Source organism: Natrix helvetica (genome assembly GCF_964273705.1).
Source record: "Natrix helvetica genome assembly, chromosome: 3".
NCBI classification, from domain to species: domain Eukaryota; kingdom Metazoa; phylum Chordata; class Lepidosauria; order Squamata; family Natricidae; genus Natrix; species Natrix helvetica.
Window position 1 is genome coordinate 167075066 of NC_138549.1, and position 23682 is coordinate 167098747.

The 23682-nt window shown below is 40.9% G+C and overlaps 1 protein-coding gene across 3 annotated transcripts in view; it reads left to right on the plus strand.

The window, feature by feature from the left end:
- Positions 1-23682, plus strand: part of OSBPL2 (oxysterol binding protein like 2) — an 82456-nt gene that overhangs the window by 44059 nt on the left and 14715 nt on the right. For all 3 annotated transcript variants that reach the window (XM_081949113.1, XM_081949114.1, XM_081949115.1), the window contains 8 exons: positions 2949-3084; positions 4464-4539; positions 5586-5720; positions 9646-9743; positions 10865-11047; positions 17632-17739; positions 18934-19023; positions 22654-22777. In XM_081949113.1, coding sequence (XP_081805239.1) covers positions 2949-3084; positions 4464-4539; positions 5586-5720; positions 9646-9743; positions 10865-11047; positions 17632-17739; positions 18934-19023; positions 22654-22777 — 950 coding nt within the window. The remainder of the gene's footprint in view (positions 1-2948; positions 3085-4463; positions 4540-5585; positions 5721-9645; positions 9744-10864; positions 11048-17631; positions 17740-18933; positions 19024-22653; positions 22778-23682) is intronic.

Sequence of the window (23682 nt, forward strand, 5' to 3'; positions counted from 1 at the left end):
CAATGCCCAGTCAGGGCAAAGCGCAGCACATGGGCTGCTGCTACCTGCTGTATCAACTGCAGCTTTCAGGTAGTCTTCAGAGGCAGTCCCATATAGAGCACGTCGCAGTAGTCCAGGTGAATGATAATGAGCCTGTGGGCAAAACATCTCTTAGCCACCACTTCCACCTGCTCAACTAGCAGCCACTTCAAAACCAGAAGGCTTTGAAGTCACAGAACTGATGCTTCATGGAAGCGACGCTGAGGCTCACACAGATTTTGTAGCTGTGGCTTCTCGGCTGTTGGCCCCTCCAGCAGCCGAATCAGAGGAGCCAGATTGTTGTGGGCAATATGCTAACTCTGTAAACCAATTAGAGAAGGACGTAAAGCACTGTGAAGTAGTATATCAGTCTAAGTGCTATTGCTATTGCTGAGATGGCTGGACTTCAGCTTGTAGAGTGCCACGGCTGGCTGGGGAATGGTGGGAGTTGAAGTCCATCTTAAAGAGGCAGAGATTGGGCTGTCCTTCAGCCCTCACATGGAGAGTCTACAGCCCCCAGGTCACCACACTAGGATCAAAGCATTGGCTTATGGTTCAAAGCATTGGCTATCCCTGGAAATAGATCATGGGATTAACCAAGAGAGCACACTTCAAAGAGCTAAATATGAGCCAGCAGTGTGCCGCGGCAGCCAAAAAAGCCAGTGCAATCCTAAATTGCATTTACATAGGTATACAATCAAGATCAAGTGAGGTACTAATACCACACTAGAAAGCCCTAGTAAGACCACACCTAGAGTATTGCGTCTAGTTTTGGTCATCACAGTATAAAAAAGATGTTGAGACTCTAGAAAAAGTGCAGAGGAGAGCAACCAAGATGATTAAGGGACAGGAGGCTAAAACGTACAATGAATGGTTGCAGGAACTGGGCATGGCTAATCTAGTGAAGAGAAGGACCAGGGGAGACATGATAGCAGCGTTCCAATATTTGAGGGGCTGCCACAGAGAGGAGGGGGTCAAGCTATTTTCCAAGGCACTGAAGGCCAAACAAGGAATAATGGATGGAAACTTACCAAGGAGAGATTCAACCTGGAAATAAGGAGGAACTTTCTGACAGTGAGAATAATCAACCAATGGAATGGCTTGCCTTCGGAAGTTGTGGGAGCTTCATCACTGGAGGCTTTCAAGAAGAGATTGGACTACCATTTGTCAGAAATTGTGTAGGATCTCCTGCTTGAGCGGAGGGTTGGATTAGATGACCTATAAGGTCCCTTCCAACTCTGTTAATCTGTAATCAGGTCTGGAGGTGGCTGATGAGGAAGAAGAGGAACAGCTGAGTCCAATGCCTGACCCGCGGATGTGCAGAAGGCAGAGGAGAGCGGTGGAAATCTATGGGCCGATCCTTAGGAAGCAAGAGCCACCACTGCTAGGGAAGCCCCACCCTAGCTCTAGAGATAAAAGGCAGTGGACGGAGAGGAATAGAAGTGACAGACAACTATTCATCTTCCGGTCGGCTGGACTTGTTGGCCTGCGGTGAGACAGAAACTTTTTTGCTGGGCTGCCGGCACTCCTAATTAAAGGAATCTTTGAGTTCACTTCAGAAAGTTTGTCGTATTTGGGGAGCTGGGTCAGACCAGGAGCTCAGAATTCTCTTTGAAAAATAATGACAATTGCCATTACTGTGATCCAAGCATCCCGTGTTCTGATGCATTTGTTTCTTGTGGCAAGCGATACTTCCCTGCGAGAGAAAAAAAGTAATCTAATTGGACATCTGCCTGGACCATAGCTATTTGGCCTAGAAAATAATTTATGTAAAGGAAGCAGCTTGGTGTCGTACTTAATGTGCTGATCTAGAAACCAGTAGACTCTGAGTTCTAGACCTTCCCTAGGAATGAAAGCCAAGTGGGTGACTTTGGACCAATCGCTAGCAGACTATGAGTTCTTGTCCCGTCTTACGCATGAAAGCTGATTGGGTGACTTTGGGCCAGCCCCCTTTTTAGCCCAGCCCACCTCAGGGGGTGGTTATTCTGGGGAGACAGTTTGCCACCTTTGGTTTTATATATATAACAAAGGAGGGATAAAAATCTAATGTTAAAGGAAAAAAACCATACATATACAACTGTCAACTCGCTAAGCAATCATTGGACAATGTGGTTAATGACACACTCTGGGAGGAGGGGGGAAACAGGGTAACAGTTGAACTGTAAATCACGTGCGGCCGAGTTGACCTCAAACGGGAACAGTGCTGACATGCTGCTCCTAATAAATAACTGGATTTCTTTTGAAATTTGGCTTGAGTCACATGAGTTAATTAAGGCATCTGTGGGATTCCTGACGACAACCACATTGCGGCCATGCCATTTTTTTACCTGAATACTACTCCTTTTCCATAATTTTGTTCAGGTAGTCCTCAAGTTATGACCATTCATTAAGCAACCATTTGAAGTTATGAATGGTACTTCATAACTGGTCCCTAAAGTTAATAGTTGTTGCAGAGCCCCCCCCCCCCCCCCCCCGCAATTATGTAATGAAGATTTGGACATTTGGCAGCTCCCTTTAACTTAGCAACTGCAGGAGAGCTTCAACCCCCCCCCCCCCCCATCTCTGCCCGTTGATGATCTCTAGGTTTGATCGCCTTGCAGTCCAAGGGACTCGCAGGAGTTTTCTCCAGCACCATAGCTCAAAGACCTCAATTCTTTGGCGCTCAGACTTTCTTTTGGTCCAATTTTCACAGCCATACATTCTTGAATATAAACAAAGTATAAAGGAGTAAGCGTAATCAAACACAAAGGAATGGAACATAGGTTCTTCATACCGGAGTAGCACAAAAAAATTATGTTTATGACATTTAAACGTGCAGTTCACATGCGCAGAAGTACTTCATGCTTGCTGCTTTCCATGATTGCATTATTTACAGCACAACCCCCGGGATCCTGTGATATGCTTCAATGCGATCCACTTTATTTACACAGGCTTTGATTCCGATAATTCTTCAGGAGAATTTTCAGAAGCCGTTCATAAAGTTGATGTGGATGATCACCAGAGCAACCGGACTGGAAAGCACAATGGCGACGGGCCAGTACAAGAGAACGGAATCAAGAAACACAGGTACTTCCTCTGGAACTGACCAAGCAGGACCTCCCATTAGTAAAATAATGGCTTTGGTTGGGATTATTATTATTTTTTTTACTAAGGAAACTGTGTTTTGAGAGTGAGCAGTGTGTACACTTGATACCTGTGTATGAAGAACTTTTTTGTTTGCTTTTTAATTATCTTAAAGTTATTAGATTGCTACATAAACTACAAAGTGAAATAGGGGGCAGTTTAGGAGGGTTTTCCAACAGCAACGGTTGATTCTGAAGTTCACGGTCAAAACTTTGAGAATCACATTCTACAAACAAACTGAAAAATGCAGTGGTATCTCAGTACCCATCGGTAATTCATTCTGGAACACATGATGAATTTTAAAACTGATCGCTACCTAGAAAATCACGAGACTTACCATGTGACCCGCTATTTCAGCCGGAAGAAATAGCGAGTCACAAAGCAGCTGGCGTCAGCAAGTTATTCCTTACACGTTGACTACTGGGAGAAAGACACAAATGCCAGGTGAAGATTCCTGCTTCAAAAGATGTTGACTAGAGAATTTGACACGTTTTGAAGCAGTCGAGTGCTGAGGTAGACTAAGTCCTTCATCTTTAGTTGGATTAAATTAATACAGGTATTGATTTTAATTGCTTAGTTGTGTGAGGTTTTTTTTTTTCATTCCAGAATTATCTAAAACAGTGTTTTGTCAACTTTGGCAAATATAAGATGATTGACTCCAACTCTCAGAATTCTCCAGCCGGCCGTGTTGGCTGGGGGATTCTGGGAGTTGGGAGTCCAACCATCTTAAAAGTTGCCAAGCAAGGTTGAAATACGTTGATCTAAAAGAATGCTTAATTTTTAAAGCCAAAGTTCTATTTGGACTTTGTCGGAAGAGTCGTGTTAGATTTTTCTCCCATTTAGTTTTCATTTAAAAAGTTAACCAATAGAAATCTAGTTCAGTTCATTAGGTGATTTGATCTTATTGTTTAAGGTTTGCTTTGTGCAAAAAAAAACCCTTACCCTTTTCTAGGAGATGAATATCACTGTTCTCAATAGAGTTTGTACTAAATAATATTTACATTCTCAAATTTTAGAAATTGCTATTGTTGTGTTTAAAAGTGCATATAGGTTTCCACATGCCATATTCTTCAAGGCAGGATAATTCTCATATACATTCATAATATTGCAAAGTTCAGGCCAAAAGTGTTGAAAGAATCTTGGAAGAATGACTGAAAATATCCCAACAGGTGGTTTCATATGTGTACCTGTCACTTTAAAACTGTTCACCTGTAGGATTGAAGAAATCAGAAGACAGCTTTGTGTAGTGACCATTGCAGAATACTATTTTATGGAAAGGTATGGGCCCCTAGTATTAAAATATTGATTTATTCTTCCTGCAGAACATCTTTACCTGCCCCAATGTTTACTAGGAGTGATTTCAGTGTCTGGAGTATCTTAAAAAAGTGTATTGGATTGGTAAGTTGCTATGGTTTACTAGTATGGTTTGCTTGGCATGTTTGATTAATGTTGTGTGGAAATAAATCAGATGGATGGCAATAAATCAGATGGACGAGTGATATACATACTAGTGAATACAGACAGAAGGCAAATAAGGTTGCCTTGTTTCCTGATGGCTGGCTGATGATCTGTTACAGTGCTTCTCAACCTAAGCATCTTTAGGAGCCGTGGCACCAGTGGTGAGTTTCTATCGGTTTGGCTTGGTTCGGCCGAACCGGTAGTGGTTTGGCGGCCTGGGTCACTGGAACCTGCCGCGTCCCCGAATCGGTTCTCCCGCAGGCATCGCCATCTTGTTTTTGGCTTCTGCACATGCACAGAACATTTTTTATTGAACCATGCATGCCGCGGCCATGAGTGAACCGGCAGTGGTGCCTGCCGGAACCTACCCCTGCGTGGCACAGTGGTTAGAATCCAGCATTGCAGGCTAATACTGCCAACTGCCAGGAGTTCGGTTCTCAGCGGCTCAAGGTTGACTCGGCCTTCTATCCTTCTAAGGTCGGTAACATGAGGAGCCAGATTGTTGTGGGCAATATGCTAACTCTGTAAACCAATTAGAGAAGGACGTAAAGCACTGTGAAGTAGTATGTCAGTCTAAGTGCTATTGCTATTGCTGAGATGGCTGGACTTCAGCTTGTAGAGTGCCACGACCTGGCTGGGGAATTGTGGGAGTTGAAGTCCATCTTAAAGTTGCTGAGATTGAGAAACAGGCTACAATACATTTGAAATATAATGTGTGTAAAGCAGATAGGTCCACACATTGAACAGAATGGATAGATTAAGTAGTAACTGTTCAAATACTTCTTATACTGAAAAAAAATGGCAGCATAGAATGTTGTGGCAGCTGAACTATCATCCCTTTGCATAATGTTTTGTTTGTCTGATATTTATGTAGCAGCAAGCTGTAAGGCTGATATGTGGGGCTGATATCTATTAATTGACAGTTGTTTAAAATTTGCTTATGGCATCACAGTTTTCTACACCCCCCCCCTTTTCTCACTACTTAGGAGCTGTCAAAAATTACCATGCCCATTGCCTTCAATGAACCCCTGAGCTTCCTTCAACGAATAACAGAATATATGGAGCACACATACCTCATTAATAAAGCAAACTGTCATTCTAACCCTCTAGAAAGAATGCAGGTAAATCTTTTCATATTTTTATTGCTATATTAAGGCTTTCTCCTCCTTCACATTGCATAGTATCATATAATAAGGATCTTGTAAAAGTAGGGATTTGTGTGAGGGAAAGGGAGGGGGTAAGATTGAGAGAGAGATAGAGATAGAGATAGATAGATAGATGATAGATAGATAGATGATAGATAGATAGATAGATAGATAGATAGATAGATAGATAGATAGATAGATAGATGAGAGAGAGATAGATGAGAGAGATAGAGAGATAGATAGAGATAGATAGATAGATAGATAGATAGATAGATAGATGAGAGATAGAGAGATAGAGAGATAGATGATAGATAGATAGATAGATAGATAGATAGATAGATGATAGATAGATAGATGAGAGAGATATTAGAGAGAGAGATAGATGATAGATAGATGATAGATAGATAGATAGATAGATAGATAATGATAGATAGATAGATAGATAGATAGATAGATAGATAGATAGATAGAAAGATAGATGATAGATAGATAGATAGAGATAGATGATAGATAGATAGATAGATAGATAGATAGATAGATAGATAGATAGATAGATAGATGAGAGATAGAGAGATAGATAGATGATAGATAGATAGATAGATGAGAGAGATATAGAGATATAGATGATAGATAGATAGATGATAGATAGATAGATAGATAGATAGATAGATAGATAGATAGATGATAGATAGAAAGATGAGAGAGAGATAGAGATAGATGATAGATAGATAGATGAGAGAGATATTAGAGAGAGAGATAGATGATAGATGATAGATAGATAGATAGATAGATAATGATAGATAGATAGATAGATGATAGATAGATAGATAGATAGATAGATAGATAGAAAGATAGATGAGAGATAGATAGATAGAGATAGATGATAGATAGATAGATAGATAGATAGATAGATAGATAGATAGATAGATGAGAGATAGATAGATAGATGAGAGATAGAGAGATAGATAGATGATAGATAGATAGATAGATAGATGAGAGAGATATAGAGATATAGATGATAGATAGATAGATGATAGATAGATAGATAGATAGATAGATGATAGATAGATAGATGAGAGAGAGATAGAGAGATAGATGATAGATAGAGAGATGAGAGAGAGATAGAGAGATAGAGATAGATGATAGATAAATAGATGAGAGAGAGATAGAGAGAGAGAGATGATAGATGGATAGATAGATGAGAGAGATAGAGAGAGATAGATGAGAGATAGATAGATAGATAGATAGATAGATAGATAGATAGATAGATAGATAGAGATAGAGATAGATGATAGATATAGATAGATAGATAGATAGATAGATAGATAGATAGATAGATAGATAGATAGATAGATAGATAGATGAGAGAGAGAGAGAGAGAGATAGATAGATAGATAGATAGATAGGAGAGAGAGAGAGAGAGAGAGAGAGAGAGAGAGAGAGAGAGAGAGAGAGAGAGAGAGAGAGAGAAACAGGGGTTCAGTTCAGGCGTCAGAATACCAAGGATTGTAGTATAGATTTCCTGACTGGCCTGATATTAAAATCATCTGACCCAGCACTCAGAGAACACAGGAACTAATAGGCTAACTTGCCTGGCAAGATTACTATTGTCTTCACTGTTTGCTGAAACCTGTATGCCATCTGATTCTCAATACCTCTGGGCAACTCCCAACAATCCAACCAAGAAATTGCAATCAATCAATAAAACATTAAAAGGTGATAAGTGCAATAAGCCATGTGGAACGAAGCAGAAAGTATCCATTGTTTCTTTGTTTTCCATGCTAATGTGGTCAGTTACCCAAAGTTACTTTTGCTGTTCCTGTGAGAGTTCATTCATTATCCCTATCTCTTGGACGTAGGTGTGGATCTCTATATCTTCAATTAACTTAATTCTCATGGAGCCACACTGTCGTATGTATGAAAATACAAACTGAGCGGTGGCTCAGTGGCTAAGACGCTGAGCTTGTCTATCAGAAAGGTCGGCAGTTCGAATCCACAGTGCTGCGTAATGGAATGAGCTCCCGTTCCTTGTACCAGCTTCTGCCAACCTACCAGTTCGAAAGCGTGTAAAAAATGCAAGTAGAAAAATAGGAACCACCTTTGGTGGGAAGGTAACAGCGTTCCGTGCGCCTTCGGCGTTTAGTCATGCCGGCCACATGACCACGGAGATGTCTTCGGACAGCGCTTGCTCTTCGGCTTTGAAACGGAGATGAGCACCGCTCCCTAGAGTCGGGAATGATTAGTACATATGTGCAAGGGGAACCTTTACCTTTACTTGTTGTTAGTGCAGTGTCGATTTCTACTGGCATCACGTATTCCAAAGCCACTCGGTGGAGAAACTGGAGCCATTTTGTCAGACAGTTTAGATCAGAGGAAGGGGGCTGTCTCTCCCCTCCAGAGAAATATGGGGAGGGGAGAGATCTTCCCATTCAATAATAGGTAGTAGCTTCACTACCTGTCCTAGATGAGAATTCTTTCACTAGGGTGGAGATAACAGGTAATCTTTGACCTACAACCACATTTGAGCCCAAAATTTCTGTTCCTAAGTGAGACAGGTTTTTTTATACTTATGACTGTTGCAGCATCCCCATAATCACATGGCCAGAATTTGGACACTTGGCAACAGACTAATATTTATGATGGTTGCTGTGTCCCGGGTCTTTTGCAACCTTCTGGCAAGCAAAGTCAATGGGAAGCCAGATTTCACAACCATGTTACTAACAACTGCAGTGATTCACTTAACAACTGCGTCAAGAAAAGCCATAAAACAGAGCCAAACTCACTTAACAAACACATCGCCTAGAAACTAAAGTTTGGGCTCAATTGTGGTCGTATGTCGAGGACTATCTATGATCAGGGCCAGTTTCTCATTAGGAGAAATAAAGCATCTGCTTTGAACAGCAGACTGTCAAATTGATAAATTAAAGCCAAAAGCCAGTTTGGCCTGATATTAGGATTGATCCCGAAGAAAACAAAAACAATAATAATAAAAATAACTTTAGGTCTACTTTTTGGAAGTGTGTTCATATACTCTGAAAAAAATCAAATGTAAGTTGGAATACAGCATACTAAAAAGCAGAGACATCACCCTGCCAACAAAAGTGCATATAGTCAAGATTATGGTTTTCCCAGTTGCAATGGATGGCTGTGAAAGGTGGACCATAAGAAAGTCTGAGTGCCAAAGAATGGAGGCCTTTGAACTCTGGTGCTGGAGAAGACTCCTGCGAGTCCTTTGGACTGCAAGGCGATCCAACTGGTCAGCCCTGGAGGAGATCAACCCTGATTGCTCTTTAGAAGGCCAGATCCTGAAGATGAAGCTCAAATACTTTGGCCACCTAGTGAGAAGGAAGGACTCACTGGAGAAGAGCCTCATGCTGGGAAAGATGGAGGGCAAAAGAAGAAGGGGACGACAGAGAATGAGGTGGCTGGATGGAGTCCCTGAAGCAGTCAGCCTGAGCTTAAATGGACTACAGAGGATGGTAGAGGACAGGAAGGCCTGGAGGAATGTTGTCCATAGAGTCGTGATGGGTCAGTCACGGCTTCTCAACTAACAACAATAAAGTTGGAATAGTGGAGGACATTCAGGGAGGAGCTATTCTAGAAAAAGTGACAGTAGGAATCTGCCGAAATCAGCCTTTTAATGAATGAAGGTACTCTACCCCCAGCAATCATTTTGTGAGTGCACCTACCACCTAACACTAAGTGCGCCCACAGTGTGTTATTAATATTTCCAGTGTGCGGTCACTCTCAAAATGTGTTTCCGTGTGGGAATCTGGATAAGAGCATTTGAAAATTAACAATAATGTTTAATTGTGGTGTTATATTAATAATTAATTAAGAATGTGATTTGTGTTATTTTCTGTTCCGTGGGAGAAACTCTTACCCCTAATGTATCTTGCAGATTGTTGCTGCTTTTGCGGTATCTGCTGTCGCCTCTCAATGGGAGAGAACAGGCAAACCATTTAACCCTCTCCTTGGAGAAACATATGAATTAATCAGGTGAGGCTACAGTCTTAATTTCACTTTTGTAATGTGCCATATATATGTCTTCTGCTCCTGGCCCAAAAATAATGCTTCCGCTTTGAATTTTGTGAATATAAATATTGAAAGATTATAGCCAGATGCCTGCCTGTTGCAAAATGGCATGGGCTAACCCTACACAATACATAGTAAGAGATCGTCCCTCGTAGAATTTCTAGCTGGAATGGCCGTATCATAGCAGGCAAGTATTGTCTCAGTTTCAGTCCGCTGCTTTTATAGCAGATCAGGCTTAGGAATAAAAAGTTTTGAACCCGAAGAAGGAAAAGGGAAATGACCTACAAAGGGTGAAAACCAAGGAGATCTGGAAGAATTCTCTAGGGCAGTGTTGGCGAACCTTTTCAGCACCGAGTGCCAAAATGGGAGCCCACATGTGCCGGAAACTGGAAGAGCAACCGCCCGGTGCGCATGTGTGTGCCAGGAAGATGATCTTCTGGTTTCTGGCGTGCGCATGTGCATCGGCCAGCTGGTTTCTGGCGTGCACATGCACAAGAAGACCAGCTGGCCAGTGCGCATTCTGGTGTGCATGCATGCATGAAGACAGATGGCTGGCATGCCGGAACCTGGAAGAGCAAGGTGCGACAGCTCGCGTGCCTGAAGAGATGGCTCTGTGTGCCACTTCTGTCATGCGTGCCATAGGTTTGCCATCATGGCTCTAGGGAATCCCTAGAGTACTACCCCACTTGAGTAACCTTCCTCCAAGTTTCGACTGGTAACAAGCGGACTTTCCTAAAGCCAAGGGGGTCTTGTTCTGTTTTTGAGCTTTGAAGTTGCCCAGTGCAAATTAGAGCTCTTAATATTTCTACTATTAGAATATTTGTAACTCAGGGTTGAACTGTGGGGTCCTTTATGCTCTCTGAGCTTGGTTGCTTTCTTGCAGACATTTCATTACCAAACTAGGTAACATCATCAGCTCAGCAAAGCCAGTTATTATAACAGATATTGGCCATATAGGAATGAAACAAATAAGAATATAAGGATGCTGTTACAATTGATAGGCAAATGTTTACAACTTATACCACAAGAATAATTTGAAGCTTTTCTTTTCAATAATACTGATGATCACTTTTTCTTATTTCTAGGGAGGATTTAGGTTTTAGGTTAATTTCTGAACAAGTCAGTCATCATCCACCTATCAGTGCATTTTACTCTGAAGGCTTAAACCAGGACTTCATTTTTCATGGCTCAATTTATCCTAAATTGAAGTTTTGGGGGAAGAGTGTAGAAGCAGAACCCCGGGGAATCATAACATTGGAACTGATAAAGTAAGTAACTCTCTTCTTTCTTGTCTTGGTGTTTCATTTTAATAGCTACCTCTACTAAGGGATTTTCATTTGTTCATCTCTTTCTGGATGGTTTGCATATGAGGTCTTACATTTCTATAACAAAGTTGCTATAACTTAGATAGTCCAAGTAAGTCCAAGTAAGCTATATCAACGGCATTCCTTAGTGGACCAGAGGAATGCCGTTGATATAGCTTACTTGGACTTCAGTAAGGCTTTTCTTTTGATAAGGTAGACCATAACCTACTACTAGATAAAGTAGAAGAATGTGGGTTAGACAGTATCACCACCAGATGGATTCGTAACTGGCTGACCAACCGCACTCAACGTGTAGTCCTCAATGGAACTGCATCTACATGGAGGGAAGTATGCAGTGGAGTACCCCAAGGCTCTGTTTTAGGCCCAGTACTCTTCAACATCTTCATCGATGATTTGGATGAGGGAATAAATGGGGAACTCATCAAATTTGCAGATGACACCAAGCTGGCAAGAATAGCCAACACTCCAGAAGATAGGCTTAAGATACAGAAGGATCTTGACAAACTTGAACATTGGGCACTATCTAATAAAATGAAATTCAATAGTGAAAAGAGTAAGGTTCTACATTTAGGCAACAAAAACGGAATGCACAGGTACAGTATAGGTGGTACCGTGCTCAATATTAGTAACTGTGAGAGGGATCTTGGAGTTCTAGTGGACAACCGTTTAAATAAGAGCCAGCAGTGTGCAGCAGCTGCCAAAAAAGCCAACACAATTCTAGGCTGCATCAACAGGAGGATAGAATCAAGATCACGTGAAGTGTTAATACCACTTTATAATGCCTTGGTAAGGCCACACTTGGAATACTGCATTCAGTTTTGGTCGCCACGATGTAAAAAAGATGTGGAGACTCTAGAAAGAGTGCAGAGAAGAGCAACAAAGATGATTAGGGGACTGGAGACTAAAACATATGAAGAACGGTTGCAGGAACTGGGTATGTCTAGCTTAAGAGAAAGAAGGACTAGGGGAGACATGATAGCAGTGTTCCAATATCTCAGGGGTTGCCATAAAGAAGAGGGAGTCAAGCTATTCTCCAAGGCACCTGAGGACAGAACAAGAAGCAATGGGTGGAAACTAATCAAGGAGAGAAGCAACTTAGAACAAAGGAGAAATTTCCTGACAGTTAGAACAATTAATCAGTGGAACAGAAATTGCCTCCAGAAGTCGTGAACGCCCCAACACTGGAAGTCTTTAAGAAGATGTTGGATAGCCATTTGTCTGGAACGGTATAGTGTTTCCTGCCTAGGCAGGGAGTTGGACTAGAAGACCTCCAAGGTCCCTTCCAACTCTACTATTGTATTGTATTGTATTGTATAGATACCTCAAATGGTATTAAGCACATTTAATATACATGATAGCGCAGAAATATCAATATTGATAAAAAAGAATATTTGCAGGCTGACGGTTAAACTGCAGATTCTTTAGTGCTCTCTAAGGCTGGTGGTTCTCAAACAGACTTTTCATTACCAAACTAGACAACATCATCAGTGGACGGCATCCCATTGATGAATGATGCTTTATATATCTGCTATTAGTTTATATGCACTAAGAAATTTATTTTTGGCTGATAAACACCTGTCTATTTAAAATGCCTGTTTATTAAAAAGCCTTTCTATTTAAAACTATTTAAAACTCAGCCTTAAAAAGGCTGAGCGCTAAAGAACTGAGGCCTTTGAACTCTGGTGCTGGAGAAGACTCCTGAGAGTCCCTTGGACTGCAAGGCGATCAAACCGGTCAGTCCTAAAGAAGACCAACCCTGACTACTAACGGTATAGGGTTTCCTGCCTAGGCAGGGGGTTGGACTAGAAGACCTCCAAGGTCCCTTCCAACTCTACTATTGTATTGTATTGTATTGTACTCTTTAGAAGGCCAGATCCTGAAGAGGAAACTCAAATACTTTGGCCACCTAATGAGAAGGAAGGACTCACTGGAGAAGAGCCTCATGCTGGGAAAGATGGAGGGCAAAAGAAGAAGGGGACGACAGAGAATGAGGTGGCTGGATGGAGCTACCGAAGCAGTAGGCATGAGCTTAAATGGACTCCGGGGGATGATAGAGGACAGGAAGCCCTGGAGGGACGTTGTCCAATGGTTGGACATGACGTCACAACTAACACCAATAACAACATTTAAAACTAAATCTAATTATTTCTGTAAGACTTGATGAGAGCCACATTGTCATAAATACATCTGCTCTGTGCTTTTCCATAATATATTTTAGAAAGTCTGTATAGTTGCATTATTGTGTCATCAGTACAAGTAGTTTTCAATTTAGGGACTGTTCAAAATTACAACAGAGTTACTGAAGGGGCTACTTATGGCCTGGTCATGACCTCATCATGACTTACAACTGTGATGTGTAGGACCCGTTGCAGTCATAAGTCAGAGTATGGGTACCTATTTTACTTGGCTTTATTCTGCTCAACGGCTGTAACTCACTCACTCTCTCACTCTCTCTCTCTCTCTGTGTGTGTGTGTGTGTGTGTACTGTATGTGTGTGTGTGGGGGGGGTGGAGAGAGAGAGAGAAAACACGCATTTAGCAGAATGGGGAACAATAAGGGACCATAATTCCCCACCTCTGTTATAGAGCATGAGTTCAGATTATATTTGCTTACTGATAAACGTGCTGACTAATGGATTACTTTGCATGATCAGTGAAAACAGGAATCAAAGTGATTACCGAATGGCTAGCAGTGAAGCTGTTGCAATGCATGCATTTTTCTTTGGTGCCAAAAGAAGTCAGGATTATTCCTTCAAACTCAAGGCAATGAGATTCACAGGCAATGCAAATCCATCTCTTCATGCACCACATACCTATACTTGAATTTATAGGGATTAGATGTGTTCTGTACAAATTTACATAATTTCAAAAGGGAACCAAATATATTCCTGGAGAGCTGACTGTTAATGGGCTAGGGCACGAGTGTCACATGGTGTATCATGACGTATCACAAGGCTTTTTTTCCTTTGTGGAGCCAGGGTGGGCGTGGCCTGCGCCTGACGCATTTGGCCTGTGGGTCGCCAGTTTGACAGGCCTGGGCTAGGGGGACCTTGATGGCTGTTTGCTGTCTTTGAAATAACATGCAGTGTGCTAGGGAGCAACAAGGGGGAGAAATTATTATATGATTGATTGATTGATTGATTGATTGATTGATTGATACCCTACTTGGTTTATGTATGTTTGCATGCTTCTGAATTGATTGGCTACTCACAAATGAAGGCAGGTGAACGATCGGCTACAGCCTGCCGTAGGATTAGGTGCGCCCTTGGCTTAAACCATGGGTGTCCAAACTTGGCAACTTTAAGACTTGTGGACTTCAACTCCCAGAATTCCCCAGCCAGCTGGCTGGGGAATTCTGGGAGTTGAAGTCCACAAGTCTTAAAGTTGCCAAGTTTGGACACCCATGGCTTAAACCAAACAGGAGTCTTCATACATTTGTAGTTCTAAGGCTCAAATTGGCTACAATAACTCACCACTAGCATATCGGGCAATCTTAATGGTATGAGGAGGGGCTGTAGTATTTTACTCTGGAGATGGAAGGTTTTCTGATCTAGACTGCACTTATTCCACTGGGGGAAAGGTAACAATATGTTGCATATTATAACCATTAAAAAGCATCTAAAAGTCTGTAGAGATTCTCAGTCATCCAGGTCATGGTTGTCCCCAAAGGTGCTTTTTCAGAGGCAACTGGACTTTCTTGTTTTGTTTTGATTTTTTTCTTTGGAAGACATCTTCAAAAGGAAAAACAAGTAAGTCCAGTTGCCTCCTGAAAAAAAGCACCTTTGGGACCACCATGACCTGGATGGCTGAGAATCTCTGCAGACCTTTAGCTATACAATTTGGGATGAACCCCCTTGGAATGGTGTGGGAGTAGGGATGGATTTCCAGGGGGAAAAAATTTGCAGGAACCAAAAGCACCACTCAGGTGACCCTGGGGACACAGTTAAACCTCCAAGTGTTTCAACGACTCTCTAAAACAGGGCTGTCAAAATCCCGACCCACAGGCTGCATGCGTCACGCGGTGGCCACGCCCAGTTTAGCGAAGGGGTTAAATGTCCTGATATGTCACATGATGCTGCCGTGAGTTTGACACCCCTGCTCTGAAAGGATTCAGATTACCAGCTGTCTGCAAGGAATTGAAATCCAACACTATCCTGTCAGAGCTGAAGACGCTTCTTGGATGAGAAGCGAAATGTTTTCAAAAGAAAAAAACAAAGTCAAAACAAAGTTGCCTCCTGAAAAAGCAGCTTTGGGACATTAGCAAGCATACAGAGAGATTCTAAGCCATCCACTGTTTGTTCATCAATTGTGAATTTCGAAGACCATAGTATCATCCACAATTGCATAATGAAAAGGGACAGATAAAAAGATCACAACAAATGAGAATATTTGTAGCTCAGGGTTAAAATGATGGTTCCTTGGTCCTCTCTGGGCTTGGTTGTTTTCTGGCAGGCGTTTCATTATCCAAACTAGGTAACATCATCAGTGCTAGTAGAGATTGTGGTTTGCTCTCAGTTTATATTCTAGTGGCTTGCCCTGGGGAGGTTCTTTCGTTGGGCTGTTTACTTGGGCTGTTTACTTTTGGCTTGATTGGCAGTTTCTTGATTGGGGTATTGTTTGTTTCTTTATTGTTGGTCTGATGGTAATCTTGAGTTCATTTTTGCTCATCTGGATGTTGATTGCTGGTTGTTGAGACCAAACTCCACTTCTTACTAGCACTGATGAGGTTACATCTTCAAGAAAACAACCAAGTTCAGAGAGCACCAAGGATCCCCTCAAATACCACATTTCAGTGAATTGGCCCAATTCATAATGAGAAATAAATATTTGACTGGCTTTTCTTTTTAATGCCATGTCCTCTTAAAGTGTCATTTTCTTTGTTAATTTGCTTGTATGTCTTTTACTCCAGTGAAGGAATATTTGTGATTCAGGGTTTATGTGGGATATAAAAGGTGGAGAAGGAGAGTATGTAATTTAGGCTTTGTTTGATGTGGCTGATGTTCTCTCTTTGGTAGAACAAGGAAATATTTTGCTAAACATTAAGTGCATGTTGTCAATTCTAGGATTTTATGTTTGCTGAAATCCTATCTTGAGTAAGTTTCAAAAATGTAAAGGGTGTTGGTGCTGTTAGGAATGTAAGAATTTGGTTTAGAAGCTCCAGTAAAATCCCTTGTTTGTATCCTCTGCTTTAGCCCAACCTGCCCACAGTGCGAAGCTGTTAAAAATCCCAGCAATCTTTTCAAATTATTAAGTAATTTTAAAAAAAATGATCTCCCTTCCTTCAATCAACTACAAAATAATGTTTTAAAGTGATACTTATTATTTTCATCCTGTTCATTGTTTCTTCATTGTTAATGTTCATATTTTGGTTTTAAAACTAGTTTGCTTTCAGTTTTATTTAATGTTACAGTTATTTACATAAAATTTAGGGAAAGTCTAGGTAGTCTAGGAGCTTTACATCAGTAAAATCATGATTAATAAGGTAAAAAAAATAACCATAGAAATTTGCAAAGCAAAACACCAAACAAAATCAAATCTTATATATTTATTTGATCAATTTCTATAGTCCCCCATGTCAACAAGCGATTTTTGCCTATAAGTGAATCTTACAGTTTATCATCATGTTACTTCAAGGTCTGGGACAGTACACCCTATCCTTGGTTTATGATCACACTTGAGCCCAACATTTCTGTTGCTAAGTGAGACAGTTAAGTTAGTTTTGCTCCACTTTGCGACCTTCTCTGCCATAGTGTTAAGCCCACCATCTGGCTTCTCCCACTGATTTTACTTGTTGGAAGCCAGCTGGGAAGGTTACAAATGGTGATCATGTGACTTTGGGACACTGCAATCGTCATAAATACATGCCAGTTGCCAAGCACTCAAATTTTGATCACATGACCGTGGGAATGCGCAACAGTCGTAAGGGTGAAAAATGGCCATAAGTCACTTTGTTCTGTCTGTTGTAACTTGGAATGGTCACTAATGGTATGATTGTACGTTGAGGACCTCAAACTGTTACCAGGTTTTCAATCTCTTTTTTTTAGTGTCATCAGGAAAAATAAAAACAAATCTGTTTATTTTCCTTTTATATTCTCTGTAGCACATGGTTTTTGTGCACATTGTACACGCTCCAGGCTCAAGCATGCAGTGCAAAAAGCAAGTGTGCATTAAATGATGAACTGGAGTGGGATAACCGACATTCAATACAATACAATACAATACAATACAATACAATACAATACAATACAATACAATAGTAGAGTTGGAAGGGACCTTGGAGGTCTTCTAGTCCAACCCCCTTCCTAGGCAGGAAACCCTATACCGTTCCAGACAAATGGCTATCCAACGTCTTCTTAAAGACTTCCAGTGTTGGGGCATTCACAACTTCTGGAGGCAACTTCTGTTCCACTGATTAATTGTTCTAACTGTCAGGAAGTTTCTCCTCAGTTCGTTTCAAATACTCCCCCCCCCCCCACTTTCATTTTATTTTCCAAGCGTCTGATCAGCCTTTTTCTCCTTCACTTACAGACACCGTGAAGCTTTCACTTGGACTAATCCTACTTGTTGTGTACATAATGTAATTATTGGCAAGCTCTGGATAGAACAGTATGGAACAGTAGAAATTATAAATCACAGGTAAATTTTCATTTACATCATAACTGTGTGTTCTAAAACTTGCCAAATGTAATATATACCACTTCAAGGTGTAACCCTCAGTATCTGTCTGGTTCTGCCTAGTGGCAGAAGAAGTTCGAGATAAGGATTTCTTTGTGTGGGTGTTTAATATCTCTCTTCTGTTTCCGTGGGAAGAGATGAGCCTGCCTTAAAGAAATGTTACATTTCTATCTAACCCTGGGGCACAGTGTGTGAGAAATCTCTGCTACTGCTGGGATTTTTCTGAAAGCTTCTGGAGAGGTTTCTCCCTTGGAAATTCTAAACCTTCTCAACTTCAATGTTGTTTAAGAGCTGGGTGCAAACAATAATTCAATAAAAAGTGCGTCTAGTGCAGGCTGCAGTCTTGTTTTTTTAAAAATTCCGTATGGTTGAAATGTCTGTTCAAAGAAACCAATTTAAGTTCTGTCCCAAAAGTGCTTTTTTCGAGAGGCAATGGGACTTTCTTCTTTTTCTTTGAAGATGTTTCGCTTCTCATCCAAGAAGCTGAAGAAGCTCATTGGATGAGAAGCGAAACATCTTCAAAGAAAAACAAGAACGTCCAGTTGCCTTTTGAAAAAGCACTTTGGGGACAACCATGACCTGGATGACTGTGAATCTCCATAGGCAATTTAAATTCTGCTGTCCTTTGTCATTATGAAGTGACCACAGTGTTGGGGCATCCATCTAGGTGTGAGGATGAGCTAGCTGCTGGTCTGTTTCTCTCTCTCCCCCCCCCAAACAAAATTCCCTGGAAGAACTGGCCCAAATGACAGTAAAATTGCCCTTATTACAGTAATTAAAAACACAGTGATATAGCAACATTATGAGAGAGGCAGTCTAACAGAGCAAGCCAGTTTGGTCTAATGGTTGAGGCACCAGGTTAGAGAACGGGAGACTGGGAGTTCTAGTCCTGCCTTAGCCATGAAAGCCAGCTAGGTGATTTTGGCCAAGACGTTCTCTCTCAGTCCCGATCCGTCTCGCAAAGTTGTTGTTGTTGTTGTTGGGGAAAATAAGAGGAGAAAGCTGGGCTGGATATGTTGGCTGCCTGGAATTTATTTGCAAAAATAATAAAGGTAGGATACAAATAAAAATAAAGAAAAAAAAATAATACGATGCAGATGCTGAATGGGGAGAAGATCTTAGCACTATGTAACCTGTTTCATTTTATTTTTATAGTACTGGAGATAAATGTATTCTTAACTTTAAACCATGTGGACTGTTCGGTAAAGAGCTTCACAGAATAGAGGGCTACATTCAAGACAAAAAGTAAGTAATTTATCAGAATCATAAAATCATAGGGCTGGAAGGGACGTTGGAGGTCCTGTAGTCCAACCCCCTGCCCAAGGCAGGTGTGAATGGACCTAAGTGGTTACACGCTATCTTTCCATATGGAAAAACTTTCAAATTTGCTCAAGAGAAAAGAAACATACAGAAGTCTGTACTAATTTGTGAGGAAACCGTAGGGCCAAGGTGGTGTACAAAGTCTTTCATATTTCTCTAATAAACGAGTTTCATTACAGGTAGTCCTTAACATACGACTGTAAAGAAACCTGCCCGTTAAGATTTATAAGTCATGACTGGTAGTAAAATGGGTCAGTCATGTGACTGACATGAAATTACTCCCTTTCTTGGGGTGGTCATTAAACAAACACCGTGGCTGTTAAAGGAATGCTTCAGTTTTTAGGTGAACCCATTGTTTGCTATGGCACAATTTTGCCAAAAATTGGACACCAGTGCCAGAAGACTTCAGCAAAGGTTGAAAAATGTGGCCACATGACCGTGGGATGCTGCCAAGAGTCATAAAGAGGGCTGTGTTGCTAAGTGATTAAAGTTCAGTCACGTGACTGTTGGAACTTTGAATCTGGGTCCTAAGTAGCCCGGAAGAAAGGTCCGGTCATAAGTTGAGAGCTACCTGCACCATGCTAGAGTTTGGCGTTTTTCAAACTAGGTGCCATGAAGAATTGAATGAGCTCTGCAGGATTAACAGGGAAAAAGCACTTTCCAAAAGGGACTGAAGTGTAGAGTTTTTTTCTTCCTTGGTCATTGGGGGTGGCGGGGGGGGGGGCAAGCTTGCTTTCCAATGTGTCAGGGTAATGCATCCACCAATAGCAGAACTCCAAGGCAGGTAGATTCCTCAAAGAACACATTTATTGGATACATCACAACGGCACAGCCGGTGAAAACCAACTCAAAAATCCACCCCCACCCCCCCGTTGTCACCTAAATAAAAGAGCAAAACATCCCCCTCCCAGATGTCCCCCGTCACATTGTCCAGTGAAAGTAGCTGGCAGGCTGCTTATCACTCCCCTCCTCCTTCCACAGGCATCTATTGAGATGACCTTGGCTTCCACAGGAAAACCTTTTGTTTTGACTGTTAGCAAGCCAATTTACCGTATTTTTGGGAGTATAAGATGCACCTTTTTCCCTCAAAAAAGAGAGTGAAAATTTGGGTGCGTCTTATTCACCGAATACAGCATTTTTGGCCTACCGAAACGCCGCCCCCTTTGCAAAAATAGACGTGCAGAGGGTTTTGGAGGCTCTTGAGGGCTGGGGAGGGCTGTTTTTGCTCGCTTTTCCCCCCCCCCCCCCAACCTCCAGGAGCACTCTACAAGCCTCCCAAAGCTTTACACGCCCTTTTTCTTTGCAAAAAAATGGCCCATTTTTGTGAAAAACGGCCTGTTTTTTGCTTGTTCCCCCCCCCCCAAACCTCCCAAAGCTCTGCATGCCCTCCCCCCTCCCTCCCTAAAAAACAAGGAATGCAGAGGGTTTGGAAGGCCTGCAGAGTGCAAAAACTTTTTTAAAAATTTACCTCTTCACAATCATGGTGTGCCTTATACTCTGGTGCGTCTTATAGTCCAAAAAATACGTTATCTCCCCCTCCCTTCCCTCTCTCAGAGATTGTGACAACTATGAGGCAGCAAAAGATTGCTTCAGCCAGCTTCGCTTCAGAGTTGACACAACGTTCAGAAGTTCCGCCCCGCTCGATCAGAGGTTCCAGGGAATTTCTTTTCTAAAACAGTCAGGTTCCATGGTCTGAATTTTTTTTCAGTTATGACCGTTTTCACTCTTAACGACCATTGCACCATCTCCATGATCACATGGTCAGCATTCGGCCACCTGGCAACTGGCTCCTATTTATGATGGCTGCAGTGTCCCAGGGTCACGTGATCTCCTTTTGCGACCTTCTGACAAGCAAAGTCAATGGGGAAGCAGGATTCACTTAGTAGCCGTGTTACTACTTTAACGACTGTAGCGATTTGCTTAGCAGCTATAGCAAGACACGTTGTAAAATGGCGCAAAACTCACTTGACCAACTGTCTGGCTTAGCAGTGGAAATTTTGGGGGCTCCATTGTGGGTCGCATGTTGAGGACTACCTCTACCCATAATAAGAAAAATCAGAATCTCAATAGTGAATTATATTATCACTTCTTGCAGTCTAGAATATCAAGCAAATATAAGATTATTTTATAACTTGTCATCCCAACCATTTCATTTCCATTTTCCTACACAGTATACCTCAGTACTTATCGTTAATTGATTCCAGGAGGCACAATAAATACCATAAACAATGAGTACCAAGCACATTTTTCCCATAAAGAATAATGTAGTAGTGAGTCACAAGGCAGCCAACACTGACAAATTCTAGCTTATGCGTTGAATACCAACAAACAATGAATGCCAGGACAAAAATTTTACTTCAAAATATATTGATTACCAAATGTGATGAATTTCAAAGCAGTTGACTTACCAAGGTGCCCCTGTAATTAATTTTCCTCACCTAATTTAATTTCTAGATTTCTATTGCCTTGGAAATAAAGTGACTACTTTTTCTCTTAGAACATTTTATAACTAACTATAATTTTGCAAAAGATCCAAAATGTAGAAGGTGTGAACTTAAGGTGAGAGTATGTTAAAAGCTGCTAGAAGTTGTGTTTCTACATACATCACGTATGCCATCCGTCTAGTAAATTTGCAAGATTCATTTTTCTTGCCACATACATGTATACAACCAAACTAGACTGTGTTATTTCTCTGTGTCATATAATATATTTGTGTATATGCATATTAATTCATTCAATGTCATGTTTATGTAGTGTATATTGGAGGTGGTGACTCCTTGAGAGCTGTATGCAACAAAATTTCATTTTAGTGTATGCCAATTAGTGTACATTGAAAGTGACAATAAAATCAATCCAAGTCTAAATCTAAGTCTACATTTTGAGGTCTTGTTCTTTTCAGCAAATGCAGATAATGATAGCTTTTAATGTCACCTTGGGTTATTGTTTTTTTTTTGGCCACTCCTATTCTAGATGATCTGATGAGGGAAAGAAAAATAACATTATAGAGTTGATAGCTAGCTAGAGTAAGAAATCCTCCATATTATAAAAGTTAATCTCATAATTGTCCATTATCAGCCCGTGTTAAGAATCATACCATATTTTAGCTAGAATAGGACATAAGGATTTAGTGTCATTGAAGGATTTTAGAAATAGTAAATGAAATGCCAGTATGTGGTTATGTATTAAATCTTGGTATATTTTATGATGAAGGGCGTTTAAATAATTATAGTCAAATGAAAATGGAGGTATGATGACGGTAACATGTATAAATATCTGAGTTAAAATACTTGAGTTAATATGAATTATGCTTGATGACTGTGGAAGAAATGCACAAAAGTCCTTTGTAACCAACTGATACACTTTCTACTGTATGTAAAGAAGGAAGATTTTATGTGTTGTGTTTGTTTTGAAAATTTAAAAAAAACACTTATTTTTTAAAAAAAGAATCATACCATATTTCATTTGTGCTGTTAGGGCTGAATTAGATTCTATCAGATTTTAAGGAGGCTGGAAACGCACAGAATCTGAGTAAAGTAAAATGTCTTTTAAAAATAGTAAGAAGAAACTGTCAGTCATCTATGGGAAATGGACAGAATGTTTGTGGTGCGTTGATCCTTATTCTTACGAAAACTACAAGAAGAACGAGAGGAAAGGTGGCGATCAGAAGAAACCAAAGCCGGTAAGTTTTATGAAAGTGGGAGCTTGCACGTCTTTTTAAGAAACATGTTCTCTAAATAGGATACAGTGCAAATGGAATGATTACTGCTTAAATTATGATAAGGGTACCATTGTTTACCTTGTTAAATTCTGGGATTATCCAAGGTTTTATCCAGTGCAATCAGGGATTGCAATTAGTCCTTGATTTACAACCGTAATTCAACCCAGAATTAAAGGTCGTGCCATGCCGATCATTAAGGAGGTCACCTGTGGCTGTACCGATTTTACACCTGTTTTTGCAGCAGTCGCAAAGCAAATGTTGCAGTCATTAAGCAAATCTGTGGTCTGCAATAGTGCTTTTTGCCAGAAATTGGAAATAAACACAGATTTCTGCCCAAAAAGTCATAAATGATGGTCAAGTGACCATTGGACATGGCAAATGGCCATAAGTGCTGACTGTTGCTGAGCCCCCAAAATGTGACCACAGGGCGAAGCGGGGGTGGCCTTGCAACCTCAAATCGGTGTCATAATTAGCTCTGGGGTAATCTACTTTAACTTTGAATGGTTGCTAAGTGACCTGTTAAAAGTCTAAAGCTTACCTGTATATAGATTTTTTAAAATTTATTCATTAAATTTATAAGCTACCCATCTTACTTAAGGGGAGAAACACTGTACCTCAGGGGTGTCCAAACTTGGGAACTTTAAGACTTGTGGACTTCAACTCCCAGAATTCCCCAGCCAGCCATGCTGGCTGGGAAATTCTGGGAGTTGAAGTCCACAAGTCTTAAAGTTTCCAAGTTTGGACACCCCTGCTGTACATCTTTTCCATTGCTCTCCTTTCCCTCTGCAATTCATTGTAATGGCAGACTTCTAGAGTGCCTGTTGACAAAATGAGCAGGCAAAGAGTGAAATGGAAAAAAGAGGGAT